General features: G+C 45.3%; 1 protein-coding gene across 33 annotated transcripts in view; it reads left to right on the top strand.

The window, feature by feature from the left end:
- Window positions 1–13,066, top strand: part of LOC118378450 (protein mono-ADP-ribosyltransferase TIPARP-like) — a 31,293-nt gene that overhangs the window by 15,545 nt on the left and 2,682 nt on the right. For 11 of the 33 annotated variants that reach the window (XM_052468469.1, XM_052468473.1, XM_052468465.1 and 8 more), the window contains exons 3-8: window positions 1,876–2,062; window positions 3,239–3,426; window positions 10,627–10,905; window positions 12,136–12,601; window positions 12,674–12,937; window positions 13,010–13,066. The exon at window positions 13,010–13,066 is cut by the window's right edge. In XM_052468469.1, the coding sequence (XP_052324429.1) occupies window positions 1,876–2,062; window positions 3,239–3,426; window positions 10,627–10,905; window positions 12,136–12,430 (949 nt within the window). In that variant the 3' untranslated portion in view covers window positions 12,431–12,601; window positions 12,674–12,937; window positions 13,010–13,066. The remainder of the gene's footprint in view (window positions 1–1,875; window positions 2,063–3,238; window positions 3,427–10,626; window positions 10,906–12,135; window positions 12,602–12,673; window positions 12,938–13,009) is intronic. The other 22 variants (XM_052468484.1, XM_052468479.1, XM_052468468.1 and 19 more) reach the window with 13 other exon arrangements.

Raw genomic sequence — 13,066 nt, 5'->3', positions numbered from 1 at the left:
ATCTTGTAATCTACACATCCCACACAGGTCACCAAAACACACACCAAAGGCGTCAGCATGCTTCAGTTCGGCTGGCCCCTAGCAGAACTCGGCTGGCCCCTAGCAGAACTCGGCTGGCCCCTAGCAGAACTCGGCTGGCCCCTGGCAGAACTCGGCTGGCCCCTAGCAGAACTCGGCTGGCCCCTAGCAGAACTCGGCTGGCCCCTAGCAGAACTCGGCTGGCCCCTAGCAGAACTCGGCTGGCCCCTAACCGAACCGATTGAGTTTGCTCGCGTACTCCCTTAAAAGACCTTTGCTTGAAAAACGTGGTACTGTTTGTCCATTTTGAGACACCATAGCCAGTATACACTTTCTCAAAATAGTCAGACTGAATAACTCAAGAAATCTGTCATTAATTTTGACATTTTTGCCGAAGAGATCTTAGTCATGCAATTTTACATCTAACGAAGATGTTTGGGGACAGGATTTCTCAATAAAAAAATGTGCATGAAAACACAGAATCCCTACTGTTGACCAATCACTGACGAAGGGGCTTAGACTTCGGCTCCGATCTTCGGCTTGCCTCCAGAACAAATGTTGTGTGCCCGAACAGCCGAGAAAATCGGGAGCCTTAACTGTCCACACACAGTTTGTCACACCTCTCTCTCTCACACGCACACACACACACACACACACACACACACACACACACACACACACACACACACACACACACACACACACACACACACAGCTTGTCACACCTCTCTGTCTCTGCCTGTCCAGACTCCTTTAACCTCAAATTCCATTAGTCTCCCAGCCACGATCAATCAGCCCATTAACACAGCCACAGCACAGCTAGCCTACAGTGTGTGTGTGCATGACATATTTATGTCTATGCCTGCATGCGTTGCTCATGCATGTGTATGGGGCATGTCTGACCCAGAAAAGAGCTTGCCAGGGGCCCGAGGGGTGCTAGTGGGTTGGTGGTAGGGGGCGGGGTGGTAGGATTTGACCCAGACTAGCACAGACAAAGACAGAGGTCTCTCTCAATTCAATTCATTTCAAGGGGCTTTATTGGCATGGGAAACATTTGTTGGCATTGCTAAAGCAAGTGAAATAGATAATAAACAAATGTGAAATTAACAATAAAAATGAACAGTAAACATTACACCCACAAAAGGCTCCAAAGAAGAAAGACATATTATGGATATGTACGGTGTTATATTGATGTGCAAATAGTTTAATTACAAAAGGGAAAATAAATAAACATAAATATGGGTTGTATTTACAATGGTGTTTGTTCTTCACTGGTTGCCCTTTTGTTGTGAATATGGAATATGGTGTGGTATTTCTCCCAGTAGATCTGGGAGTTTATCAAAATTGGATTTGTCTTCAAATTCATGTTTTTGTGTACATTTTTCAAATGTGGGGTGTGTTTGTGAACAGAGCCCCAGGACTAGCTTGCTTAGGGGACTCTTCTTCAGGTTCATCTCTCTGTAGGTGATAGCTTTGTTCGGGAAGGTTTGGAAATTGCTTCCTTTTAGGTGGTTGTAGAATTTAACAGCACTTTTCAGGATTTTGATAATTAGGGTAATTCTGCTCTGAATGCATTATTTGGTGTTCTACGGTGTACACCGAGGATATTTTTGCAGAATTCTGAATGCAGTCTCAATTTGGTGTTTGTCCCATATTGTGAGCAGACCCCAGATCTCTCTCTCTCTCGCTCTCTCTCGTGATCTATCATTATATAAGGCTGATCTTTGACCTAGATAGCACATTTTCAGTTGACCGCAGTGTGTGATATCTGGCGGTTTTATGTGATGTTGCATGATGAATGTGTCGGTCAAGTGAAATTGCCTGTGTGTACTGACCATGTGCTCTCTTCTCTCCTAGGGGTCGTGTGTTTTCCTTAGACTTCACTACGATGCGTGTATGTGACCTGGAGTTCGACCGTGTCAGACGGTTGACCACTCCCTCCAGCCCTGCCGCCCCGCCCCCAAACACAAACCCCACCCCTAACTGCCACACAGTGTGGAAATACTACTGCAGAGACAACTTCGGCTGGAGAGAATACTCTGAGGTGAGTGTGTGTTCAGAGCAGGGGTTGGAAACAAAAATATTTTCGAAAAGTTTTTCTCTGAACAGAACCACGATTATCTTCGTTCCGTTCCACTGTTCCGACCAAGAAAATACATTTCTGAACCGGTCGAACTCCAAACAATGTATCGGTTTATATCGTTCCTTTCCGTTTCCTCTTTTAACCTTTGAACTCTCCTTTCTGTTTCCTCTTTTAACCTTTGAACTCTCCTTTCTGTTTCCTCTTTTAACCTTTGAACTCTCCTTTCTGTTTCCTCTTTTAACCTTTGAACTCTCCTTTCTGTTTCCTCTTTTAACCTTTGAACTCTCCTTTCTGTTTCCTCTTTTAACCTTTGAACTCTCCTTTCTGTTTCCTCTTTTAACCTGTGAAATCTTCCATTTTTTCCATTTTAGTTCATTAAATGACCTCAGTCAGCGCGGAATAGAGCAACTTGCTATGGAGCGGGCAAGCTAGTTGTTTAGATGCATGATGGACAGACAAGTATATAGGGCATGGGTGTTGATGGAGGATGAGGCTTCAAGAAGCTCTGACCATCTTGATATGAGCATCTTGATATGACATGTATTATCTGAATTGGGCCCACAAAATTATGCCTAGGAGTGGTTTCTATGGAAGAACTTTGAACTTCCGAGAGTTGGATGGACCAGAGCTAGCTAGCTAACAAGCTTATGTTTGCAGAACGGCAGCAGAATTCAAATAAAAACAAGTCTTAGCTTTTTGTAGTTAATCAAACCCAACATGAAATGTGATAACTACGTATAGTATTCTTAACTAGCATTGAAGAAGTGAATCAATTCTTCTGTAATATAAAACATCTCTCGCTAATTTCTGAATCATGTTTGTAACCTCAGTACAGTAGCCTATGGTTTGAACGGGGGAGGGGCAGGTAGCCTAAACACACACTGACAACAAACCCAACGTGAAATGAAATGCTGGCAGGCTGACTGACACTGGAAGAAGTTTCTGAGTGACTGAGTGAGGACTTTGCATAGGCGCATTGTTGGTTAGAAACGTAAAATAACTTAATGAAACAATATTAGGTGGAACAACTTTGAATCACATTATTATTCCTGATGAGTAAATCACCACAAATAATATCTCAAATTAAACGTCGATCCTCCCTCCCCTCTCTTTCTCCCCCCCGCCCCCTCCCTCTAGCCGGTAGTGCGTCTGATAGAGGAGGCTAGTGGTCGTGGTCTGAAGGAGGTCCGTTTCATCACCCTACAGAACCAGTACATCCTCAACATCAGAGAGGGCTTCCAGCAGAACGCCGTGTTCGGCTTCAGGCGCCAGATCAAGAAACGCCCCCTCTTCCTGTCCTCCATGGTCCTCACGCCACATCTACAGTGAGTACAGGACTACCTCTATACTAGTTTCAGATATACTCCATTACTATAATACTATTCCACGTATTTACTCCATTACTACAATACTACAACACTCATCTACTCCATTACTACAATACTATAACACTTATATACTACAATACTATAACACTCATCTACTCCATTACTACTATACTATAACACTTATATACTACAATACTATAACACTCATCTACTCCATTACTACAATACTATAACACTCATCTACTCCATTACTACAATACTATAACACTTATATACTACAATACTGTAACACTCATATACTCCATTACTACTATACTATAACACTTATATACTCCATTACTGCTATACTATAACACTCATCTACTCCATTACTACAATACTATAACACTCATCTACTCCATTACTACTATACTATAACACTCATCTACTCCATTACTACAATACTATACCACTTATGTAGTCGATTACATTTAGCACACGCTCATATCAAGAGCTCCCCATGAGCAATCTCCCACTTGAGTGTTGAAAAAGTCTGACAAAATGTGATTGTGAGGTGAACTGTCCTGTTAACATTTTACATGGCATAGTACACCGAAGCCTGCTGCTACCATAACAACTTGTCTTGTATGGATGGGACCAGGGCACGGCACACTGTGGTTGGACATGATGTGCCAGCACAGTGACCACACACTCTCTTCTCTTACTTAGCTAGTGTCATTGTGAAACAGTGTTCCATAGAGCCAGTCAGTCAGTCTTCCCCTGGAAGTAGCAGTCAGTCAGTCTTCCCTGGAAGTAGCAGTCAGTCAGTCTTCCCTGGAAGTAGCAGTCAGTCAGTCTTCCCTGGAAGTAGCAGTCAGTCAGTCTTCCCTGGAAGTAGCAGTCAGTCAGTCTTCCCTGGAAGTAGCAGTCAGTCAGTCTTCCCTGGAAGTAGCAGTCAGTCAGTCTTCCCTGGAAGTAGCAGTCAGTCAGTCTTCCCTGGAAGTAGCAGTCAGTCAGTCTTCCCTGGAAGTAGCAGTCAGTCAGTCTTCCCTGGAAGTAGCAGTCAGTCAGTCTTCCCTGGAAGTAGCAGTCAGTCAGTCTTCCCTGGAAGTAGCAGTCAGTCAGTCTTCCCTGGAAGTAGCAGTCAGTCTTCCCTGGAAGTAGCAGTCTATCCCTAGTGTAATGTGGCAAATTGATCTAACTACCAGAACACAGTGCTGGCCCTCACAGTCCTATCAGTCCAGTACTACTGCTACTGGGAGGAGCTAGACTGTGCTGTTCCAACCAGACCTGGAACAAACAGATGGAAAGAGAGAGAGGAGGAAGAGAGAGAGAACAAGGAAGAGGGAGAGACAGAAGAAAAAGGGAATGGATGGAAAAGAAAATGGGGAAAGAGAGGTGTAAATGGCTTCCAGACAGGGGCAGCAGCATGACTGAACGAGTGTGAAATGTGACTGAGGAGTTGGAATGCGAGCAAGGGATTTGTCCCCTGGGCTTTTTCATCCTTTTCCTTCTTTACATCTACGGCTGCTGCTTGACTGTTCTGTTCTCCTCTTCTAATGGCACCGTGTCATGAGTCTCTTCTTCGCTAGTCACCGTGTCATGAGAGAGTATCCTCTTCTCTAGTCACCGTGTCATGAGTCTCTTCTTCTCTAGTCACTGTGTCATGAGAGAGTCTCCTCTTCTCTAGTCACTGTGTCATGAGATCCTCTTCTCTAGTCACCGTGTCATGAGTCTCCTCTTCTCTAGTCACCGTGTCATGAGATCCTCTTCTCTAGTCACCGTGTCATGAGTCTCCTCTTCTCTAGTCACCGTGTCATGAGTCTCTTCTTCTCTAGTCACCGTGTCATGAGAGTCTCTTCTTCTCTAGTCACCGTGTCATGAGTCTCTTCTTCTCTAGTCACCGTGTCATGAGTCTCTTCTTCTCTAGTCACCGTGTCATGAGTCTCTTCTTCTCTAGTCACCGTGTCATGAGTCTCTTCTTCTCTAGTCACCGTGTCATGAGAGTCTCTTCTTCTCTAGTCACCGTGTCATGAGAGTCTCTTCTTCTCTAGTCACCGTGTCATGAGTCTCTTCTTCTCTAGTCACCGTGTCATGAGAGTCTCTTCTTCTCTAGTCACCGTGTCATGAGAGTCTCTTCTTCTCTAGTCACCGTGTCATGAGATCCTCTTCTCTAGTCACCGTGTCATGAGATCCTCTTCTCTAGTCACCGTGTCATGAGATCCTCTTCTCTAGTCACCGTGTCATGAGAGTCTCTTCTTCTCTAGTCACCGTGTCATGAGTCTCTTCTTCTCTAGTCACCGTGTCATGAGTCTCTTCTTCTCTAGTCACCGTGTCATGAGTCTCTTCTTCTCTAGTCACCGTGTCATGAGTCTCTTCTTCTCTAGTCACCGTGTCATGAGTCTCTTCTTCTCTAGTCACCGTGTCATGAGATCCTCTTCTCTAGTCACCGTGTCATGAGTCTCTTCTTCTCTAGTCACCGTGTCATGAGTCTCTTCTTCTCTAGTCACCGTGTCATGAGTCTCTTCTTCTCTAGTCACCGTGTCATGAGTCTCTTCTTCTCTAGTCACCGTGTCATGAGAGTCTCTTCTTCTCTAGTCACCGTGTCATGAGAGTCTCTTCTTCTCTAGTCACCGTGTCATGAGTCTCTTCTTCTCTAGTCACCGTGTCATGAGTCTCTTCTTCTCTAGTCACCGTGTCATGAGTCTCTTCTTCTCTAGTCACCGTGTCATGAGTCTCTTCTTCTCTAGTCACCGTGTCATGAGATCCTCTTCTCTAGTCACCGTGTCATGAGAGTCTCTTCTTCTCTAGTCACCGTGTCATGAGATCCTCTTCTCTAGTCACCGTGTCATGAGATCCTCTTCTCTAGTCACCGTGTCATGAGATCCTCTTCTCTAGTCACCGTGTCATGAGATCCTCTTCTCTAGTCACCGTGTCATGAGATCCTCTTCTCTAGTCACCGTGTCATGAGATCCTCTTCTCTAGTCACCGTGTCATGAGATCCTCTTCTCTAGTCACCGTGTCATGAGATCCTCTTCTCTAGTCACCGTGTCATGAGATCCTCTTCTCTAGTCACCGTGTTATGAGATCCTATTCTCTAGTCACCGTGTCATGAGTCTCCTCTTCTCTAGTCACCGTGTCATGAGAGTCTCTTCTTCTCTAGTCACCGTGTCATGAGTCTCTTCTTCTCTAGTCACCGTGTCATGAGAGTCTCTTCTTCTCTAGTCACCGTGTCATGAGTCTCTTCTTCTCTAGTCACCGTGTCATGAGAGTCTCTTCTTCTCTAGTCACCGTGTCATGAGATCCTCTTCTCTAGTCACCGTGTCATGAGATCCTCTTCTCTAGTCACCGTGTCATGAGATCCTCTTCTCTAGTCACCGTGTCATGAGATCCTCTTCTCTAGTCACCGTGTCATGAGTCTCCTCTTCTCTAGTCACCGTGTCATGAGATCCTCTTCTCTAGTCACCGTGTCATGAGATCCTCTTCTCTAGTCACCGTGTCATGAGATCCTCTTCTCTAGTCACCGTGTCATGAGATCCTCTTCTCTAGTCACCGTGTCATGAGATCCTCTTCTCTAGTCACCGTGTCATGAGAGAGTCTCCTCTTCTCTAGTCACCGTGTCATGAGAGTCTCCTCTTCTCTAGTCACCGTGTCATGAGATCCTCTTCTCTAGTCACCGTGTCATGAGATCCCTTCTCTAGTCACCGTGTCATGAGATCCTCTTCTCTAGTCACCGTGTCATGAGATCCTCTTCTCTAGTCACCGTGTCATGAGATCCCTTCTCTAGTCACCGTGTCATGAGATCCTCTTCTCTAGTCACCGTGTCATGAGTCTCTTCTTCTCTAGTCACCGTGTCATGAGATCCTCTTCTCTAGTCACCGTGTCATGAGATCCTAAAGTCACCGTGTCATGAGATCCTCTTCTCTGTCACCGTGTCATGAGATCCTCTTCTCTAGTGACCGTGTCATGAGTCTCCTGTCACCGTGTCATGAGATCCTCTTCTCTAGTCACTGTGTCATGAGATCCTCTTCTCTAGTCACTGTGTCATGAGATCCTCTTCTCCAGTCACCGTGTCATGAGTCTCCCCTTCTCTGGTCACCGTGTCATGAGAGAGTCTCTTCTTCTTTGGTCACCGTGTCATGAGAGAGAGGAGCTTCTGCAGCTATCACATTCTCAGACACTCGTGTGTGTGTGTGTGTTAGCTGTAAACAGTTGAACATGATATGATTAAAACACATGCAATCTTACTGTGTTTATTTTGAGTTCAGTGTGTTTGCCTGTGTGTTAGTGCTTCTGAGCACAGAGGTGGAAGTCGTTAGCTTGATTGGCACTGTGGCTCTTTAGCTGCTTGCAAGTTATTTCTCACTTGGGCAAATACATCTCTCTCTCTCACGTCCGTCCGTTCACCTTGTCTTAAACACAGTCTCCCTTCAATGTTTCACCTCTTGCTTTCCATCTGATGTCCTTTTTCTCTGCATCTATCCATCTGCTGTCCCTTTTCCCTGCATCTATCCATCTGCTGTCCCTTTTCTCTGCATCTATCCATCTGCTGTCCTTTTTCCCTGCATCTATCCATCTGCTGTCCTTTTTCTCTGCATTTATCCATCTGCTGTCCTTTTTCTCTGCATCTATCCATCTGCTGTCCTTTTTCCCTGCATCTATCCATCTGATGTCCTTTTTCTCTGCATCTATCCATCTGCTGTCCTTTTTCTCTGCATCTATCCATCTGCTGTCCTTTTTCCTGCATCTATCCATCTGATGTCCTTTTTCTCTGCATCTATCCATCTGCTGTCCCTTTTCCCTGCATCTATCCATCTGCTGTCCCTTTTCTCTGCATCTATCCATCTGCTGTCCTTTTTCCCTGCATCTATCCATCTGCTGTCCTTTTTCCCTGCATCTATCCATCTGCTGTCCCTTTTCCCTGCATCTATCCATCTGCTGTCCCTTTTCTCTGCATCTATCCATCTGCTGTCCTTTTTCCCTGCTTCTATCCATCTGCTGTCCTTTTTCTCTGCATCTATCCATCTGCTGTCCTTTTTCTCTGCATCTATCCATCTCTTTATCTTCCCTCGTGCAATCTGGTTCTTTCACATTCTCTCTCTCTTCCCTGTGATCTTCTCAGAACACATGGGGAATAAAGCTTCTGATTTGTGGGGACAGATTTCAGCTTGACACTCAAACAGAGCGAGACAGAACTGAGATGAGAGATGAGAGACTCAGGAGGGAGAGAAAGAAACCGTCACTGTGCCACAGAGAATGACACACACAGACACCGAGATAAGGCTAACACCATTAAGACATGTAGTCTGAGCCAGAGAGAATAACATGACAGCGATCCTACAGTTAGTGACTAAAATGCCAGACAGGCCATCGCCTTTTCTTTTCTCTCTGTGTGAGTTCTCTGACAGGCTCCTGATATGCTATTGCTTTGTGTTTTTCTCATCCTGTGTCAGCTCCTCATTTCTGAGAAGCTCGTTGGCTTCTCCTTGGCTGCTGCAGTAGAGTATCGCCTGCTTCTAGCACTATGACATCATCATCGGTGACAGGGATCGTGTTGTTTCTAATGCAGGATGTGGTGGAGCTTCAGTTAGATTGGTTATTCATCATCAGCATAGGGTATTATGAAATGAAACATTATTGGATGATTCCGGATGTGGTTTATAATTCTAGAAGGCATCCATGTACAGTTGGAAGTCTGAAGTTTACAAACACTGAGGTTGGAGTCATTAAAACCACACCACAAATTTCTTGTTAACAAACTGTAGTTTTGGCAAGTCGGTTAGGACATCTACTTTGTGCCTGACACAAGTCATTTTTCCAGCAATTGTTTACAGACAGATTATTTCACTTATAATTCACTGTATCACAATTCCAGTGGGTCAGAAGTTTACATACACTATGTTGACTGTGCCTTTAAGCAGCTTGGAAAATTCCAGAAAATGTCATGGCTTTAGAAGCTTCTAATAGGCTAATTGATGTCATTTGAGTCAATTGGAGGTGTACCTGTTGATGTATTTCAAGGCCTACCTTCAAACTCAGTGCCTCCTTGCTTGACATCATGGGGAAAATCAAAAGAAATCAGTGTAGACCTCCAGAAGTCTGGTTCATCGTTGGGAGCAAATTCCAAACGCCTGAAGGTACCACGTTCATCTGTTCAAACAATAGGACGCAAGTATAAACACCATGGGACCACACAGCTGTCATACCGCTCAGGAAGGAGATGCGTTCTGTCTCCTAGAGACGAACATACTACATCCCAGAACAACAGCAAAAGACCTTGTGAAGATCCTGGAGGAAACGGGTACAAAAGTATCTATATCCACAGTAAAACGAGTCTTATATCGACATAACCTGAAAGGCCGCTCAGCAAGCAAGAAGCCACTGCTCCAAAACCGCCATAAAAAGCCAGACTACAGTTTGCAACTGCACATGGGGACAAAGATCGTACGTTTTGGAGAAATGTCCTCTGGTCTGATGAAACAAAAATTTAACTGTTTGGCCATAATGGCCACTGTTATGTTTGGAGGACAAAGGGGGAGGCTTGCAAGCAAAAGAACAGTATCCCAACCGTGAAGCACGGGGTGGCAGCATCATGTTGTGGGGGTGCTTTGCTGCAGGAGGGACTGGTGCACTTCACAAAATAGATGTCATCATGAGTTAGGAAAAATGATGTGGATATATTGAAGCAACATCTCAAGACATCAGTCGGGAAGTTGAAGCTTGGTCGCAAATGGGTCTTCCAAATGGACAATGACCCCAAGAATACTTCCAAAGTTGTGGCAAAATGGCTTAAGGACAAAGTCAAGGTATTTGAGTGGCTATCACAAAGCACTGACCTCAATCCTATATAAAATCTTTGAGCAGAACTTAAAAAGCGTGTGCGATCAAGGAGGCCTACAAACCCGACTCAGTTACACCAGCTCTGTCAGGAGGAATGGGCCAAAATTCAGCCAACTTATTGTGGGAAGCTTGTGGAAGGCTACCCAAAACGTTTGACCCAAGTTAAACAATATAAATAAAATGCTACCAAATACTAATTGAGTGTATGTAAACTTCTGACCCACTGGGAATGTGATGAAAGAAATAAAAGCTGAAATAAATCATTCTCTATACTATTATTCTGACATCACACATTCTTAAAACAAAGTGGTGATCCTAACTGGCCTGAAACACGGAATTTTTACTAGGATTAAATCTGTTTCTCCCTCTCTTTTGTAGGACTCTTGGTGGCCTCTCCTCCTTTTCCCCCTCCTCCACTGTGGATCTGTCCCTTTCTCTGCCTCTCTCTCCATCCTCCACCAACACTCCCAGCGTATTCCCAGAGACCTGGTTGCCCATGACAACCAGCCAGGACTTCCTGCAGGTTCCGGTATCCTGTGACGACCGGAGCTATCGGACCGTCTACACTCTCTTCCACAAGACGGTGTCCGAAACCAAGTTCCGCATCCTTAAGATCCTCCGCGTCCAGAATCCCTTCCTCTGGGAGAAATACAAGAGGTGAGTTATCATACCGTTATTACACAGGTTCACCTGTATCCTCGTGGAGGTAAGGAGCTGGTTGACTTAGTAGTTACAGTTGTTAGTTGGTTATGACTGTCTGAATCACAGCTCATTTATTCCTGTAGATAGATGGCTGGTGTGCCTTGGCTGCTACACTGATCTCGCTTTAGACCAGACCGAGGGAAAAGCCCGATGTCTGATCTCGCTTTAGACCAGACCGAGGGAAAAGCCCGATGTCTGATCTCGCTTTAGACCAGACCGAGGGAAAAGCCCGATGTCTGATCTCGCTTTAGACCAGACCGAGGGAAAAGCCCGATGTCTGATCTCGCTTTAGACCAGACCGAGGGAAAAGCCCGATGTCTGATCTCGCTTTAGACCAGACCGAGGGAAAAGCCCGATGTCTGATCTCGCTTTAGACCAGACCGAGGGAAAAGCCCGATGTCTGATCTCGCTTTAGACCAGACCGAGGGAAAAGCCCGATGTCTGATCTCGCTTTAGACCAGACCGAGGGAAAAGCCCGATGTCTGATCTCGCTTTAGACCAGACCGAGGGAAAAGCCCGATGTCTGATCTCGCTTTAGACCAGACCGAGGGAAAAGCCCGATGTCTGATCTCGCTTTAGACCAGACCGAGGGAAAAGCCCGATGTCTGATCTCGCTTTAGACCAGACCGAGGGAAAAGCCCGATGTCTGTCTGCTGTGGCTCTGAATGTGCTGGAAGGGGTCTGTTCCAGGCTAAACGACTCTGATGCCAGAATGCACCAGAATGCTTGCAATTGGGGCCAAAGAGGTCATTGAATTTGTGGATATTGAGAGCAGTGTACTAGGCTAATCTAACTTCTTCAAGAGCTAAGGTCCCACGTTGGTTAGCCTTGTGGTGTTAGAATATGACAGAAAGCCGGGCTGTGTACGTGTGTTCTGAACACGTACTTAGCTGCGCTCCCACCATTAGTGTAACCCACTAGTGAAGGTGAGTTCAGAAGAACAGGAATTTTTTTATACATCCGGTTGCCATAGATACGGCAGAAGGTGAGGATGAGTCACCTAGTGAGAAGGTGTTGATTGGTGGTGTGGGTGGGTGTGAGTGTTTCCTACTTGGTAGAAGCAGTGAATCATATAGACTGGACTATAGAGTAAAACCTTCAATCTGTTTCACTGTATCCTGTTCAAAGTGTAAACATTCAATTACTAGACCTAAAGACATCACCCCCCTCTGCTCCCCCTAACAGGAAGAAGGAGTACATGTCTCGTCGTCTCTCGGAGATGGACAGGATGCTGAGCGAGCGTCACCTTTTCCACGGCACCTCCACTGAGGTGGTAGAGGGCATCTGCAAACACAACTTTGACCCGCGCGTCAGTGGCAAACACGCCACCATGTTCGGACAAGGCTCCTACTTCGCCCGCAAGGCCGTCTACTCCCATAACTTCTCCAAGCGCTCTCCTAAAGGGATCCACTCCATGTTCCTGGCCAAAGTGCTCACTGGCAGGTTAGTAGTCTTTATGGGATTAATATGTCCTCACTGACAGTCTTTATGGGATTACTATGTCCTCACTGACAGTCTTTATGGGATTACTATGTCCTCACAGACAGTCTTTATGGGATTACTATGTCCTCACAGACAGTCGTTATGGGATTACTATGTCCTCACTGACAGGTTAGTAGTCTTTATGGGATTACTATGTCCTCACTGACAGGTTAGTAGTCTTTATGGGATTACTATGTCCTCACAGACAGTCTTTAGGGGATTACTATGTCCTCACTGACAGGTTAGTAGTCTTTATGGGATTACTATGTCCTCACTGACAGGATAGTAGTCTTTATGGGATTACTATGTCCTCACTGACAGGTTAGTAGTCTTTATGGGATTACTATGTCCTCACAGACAGTCTTTAGGGGATTACTATGTCCTCACTGACAGGTTAGTAGTCTTTATGGGATTACTATGTCCTTACTGACAGGTTACTAGTCTTTATTGGATTACGATGTCCTCACAGACAGTCTTTATGGGATTACTATGTCCTCACTGACAGGTTAGTAGTCTTTATGGGATTACTACGTCCTCACAGACAGTCTTTAGGGGATTACTATGTCCTCACAGACAGGTTAGTAGTCTTTATGGGATTACTATGTCCTCACAGACAGGTTAGTAGTCTTTATGG

This window comes from Oncorhynchus keta, chromosome 18 (genome assembly GCF_023373465.1).
Source record: "Oncorhynchus keta strain PuntledgeMale-10-30-2019 chromosome 18, Oket_V2, whole genome shotgun sequence".
NCBI classification, from domain to species: domain Eukaryota; kingdom Metazoa; phylum Chordata; class Actinopteri; order Salmoniformes; family Salmonidae; genus Oncorhynchus; species Oncorhynchus keta.
Note: the sequence above shows the minus strand (reverse complement) of the source record. Positions and strands in the feature narration are given on the sequence as shown.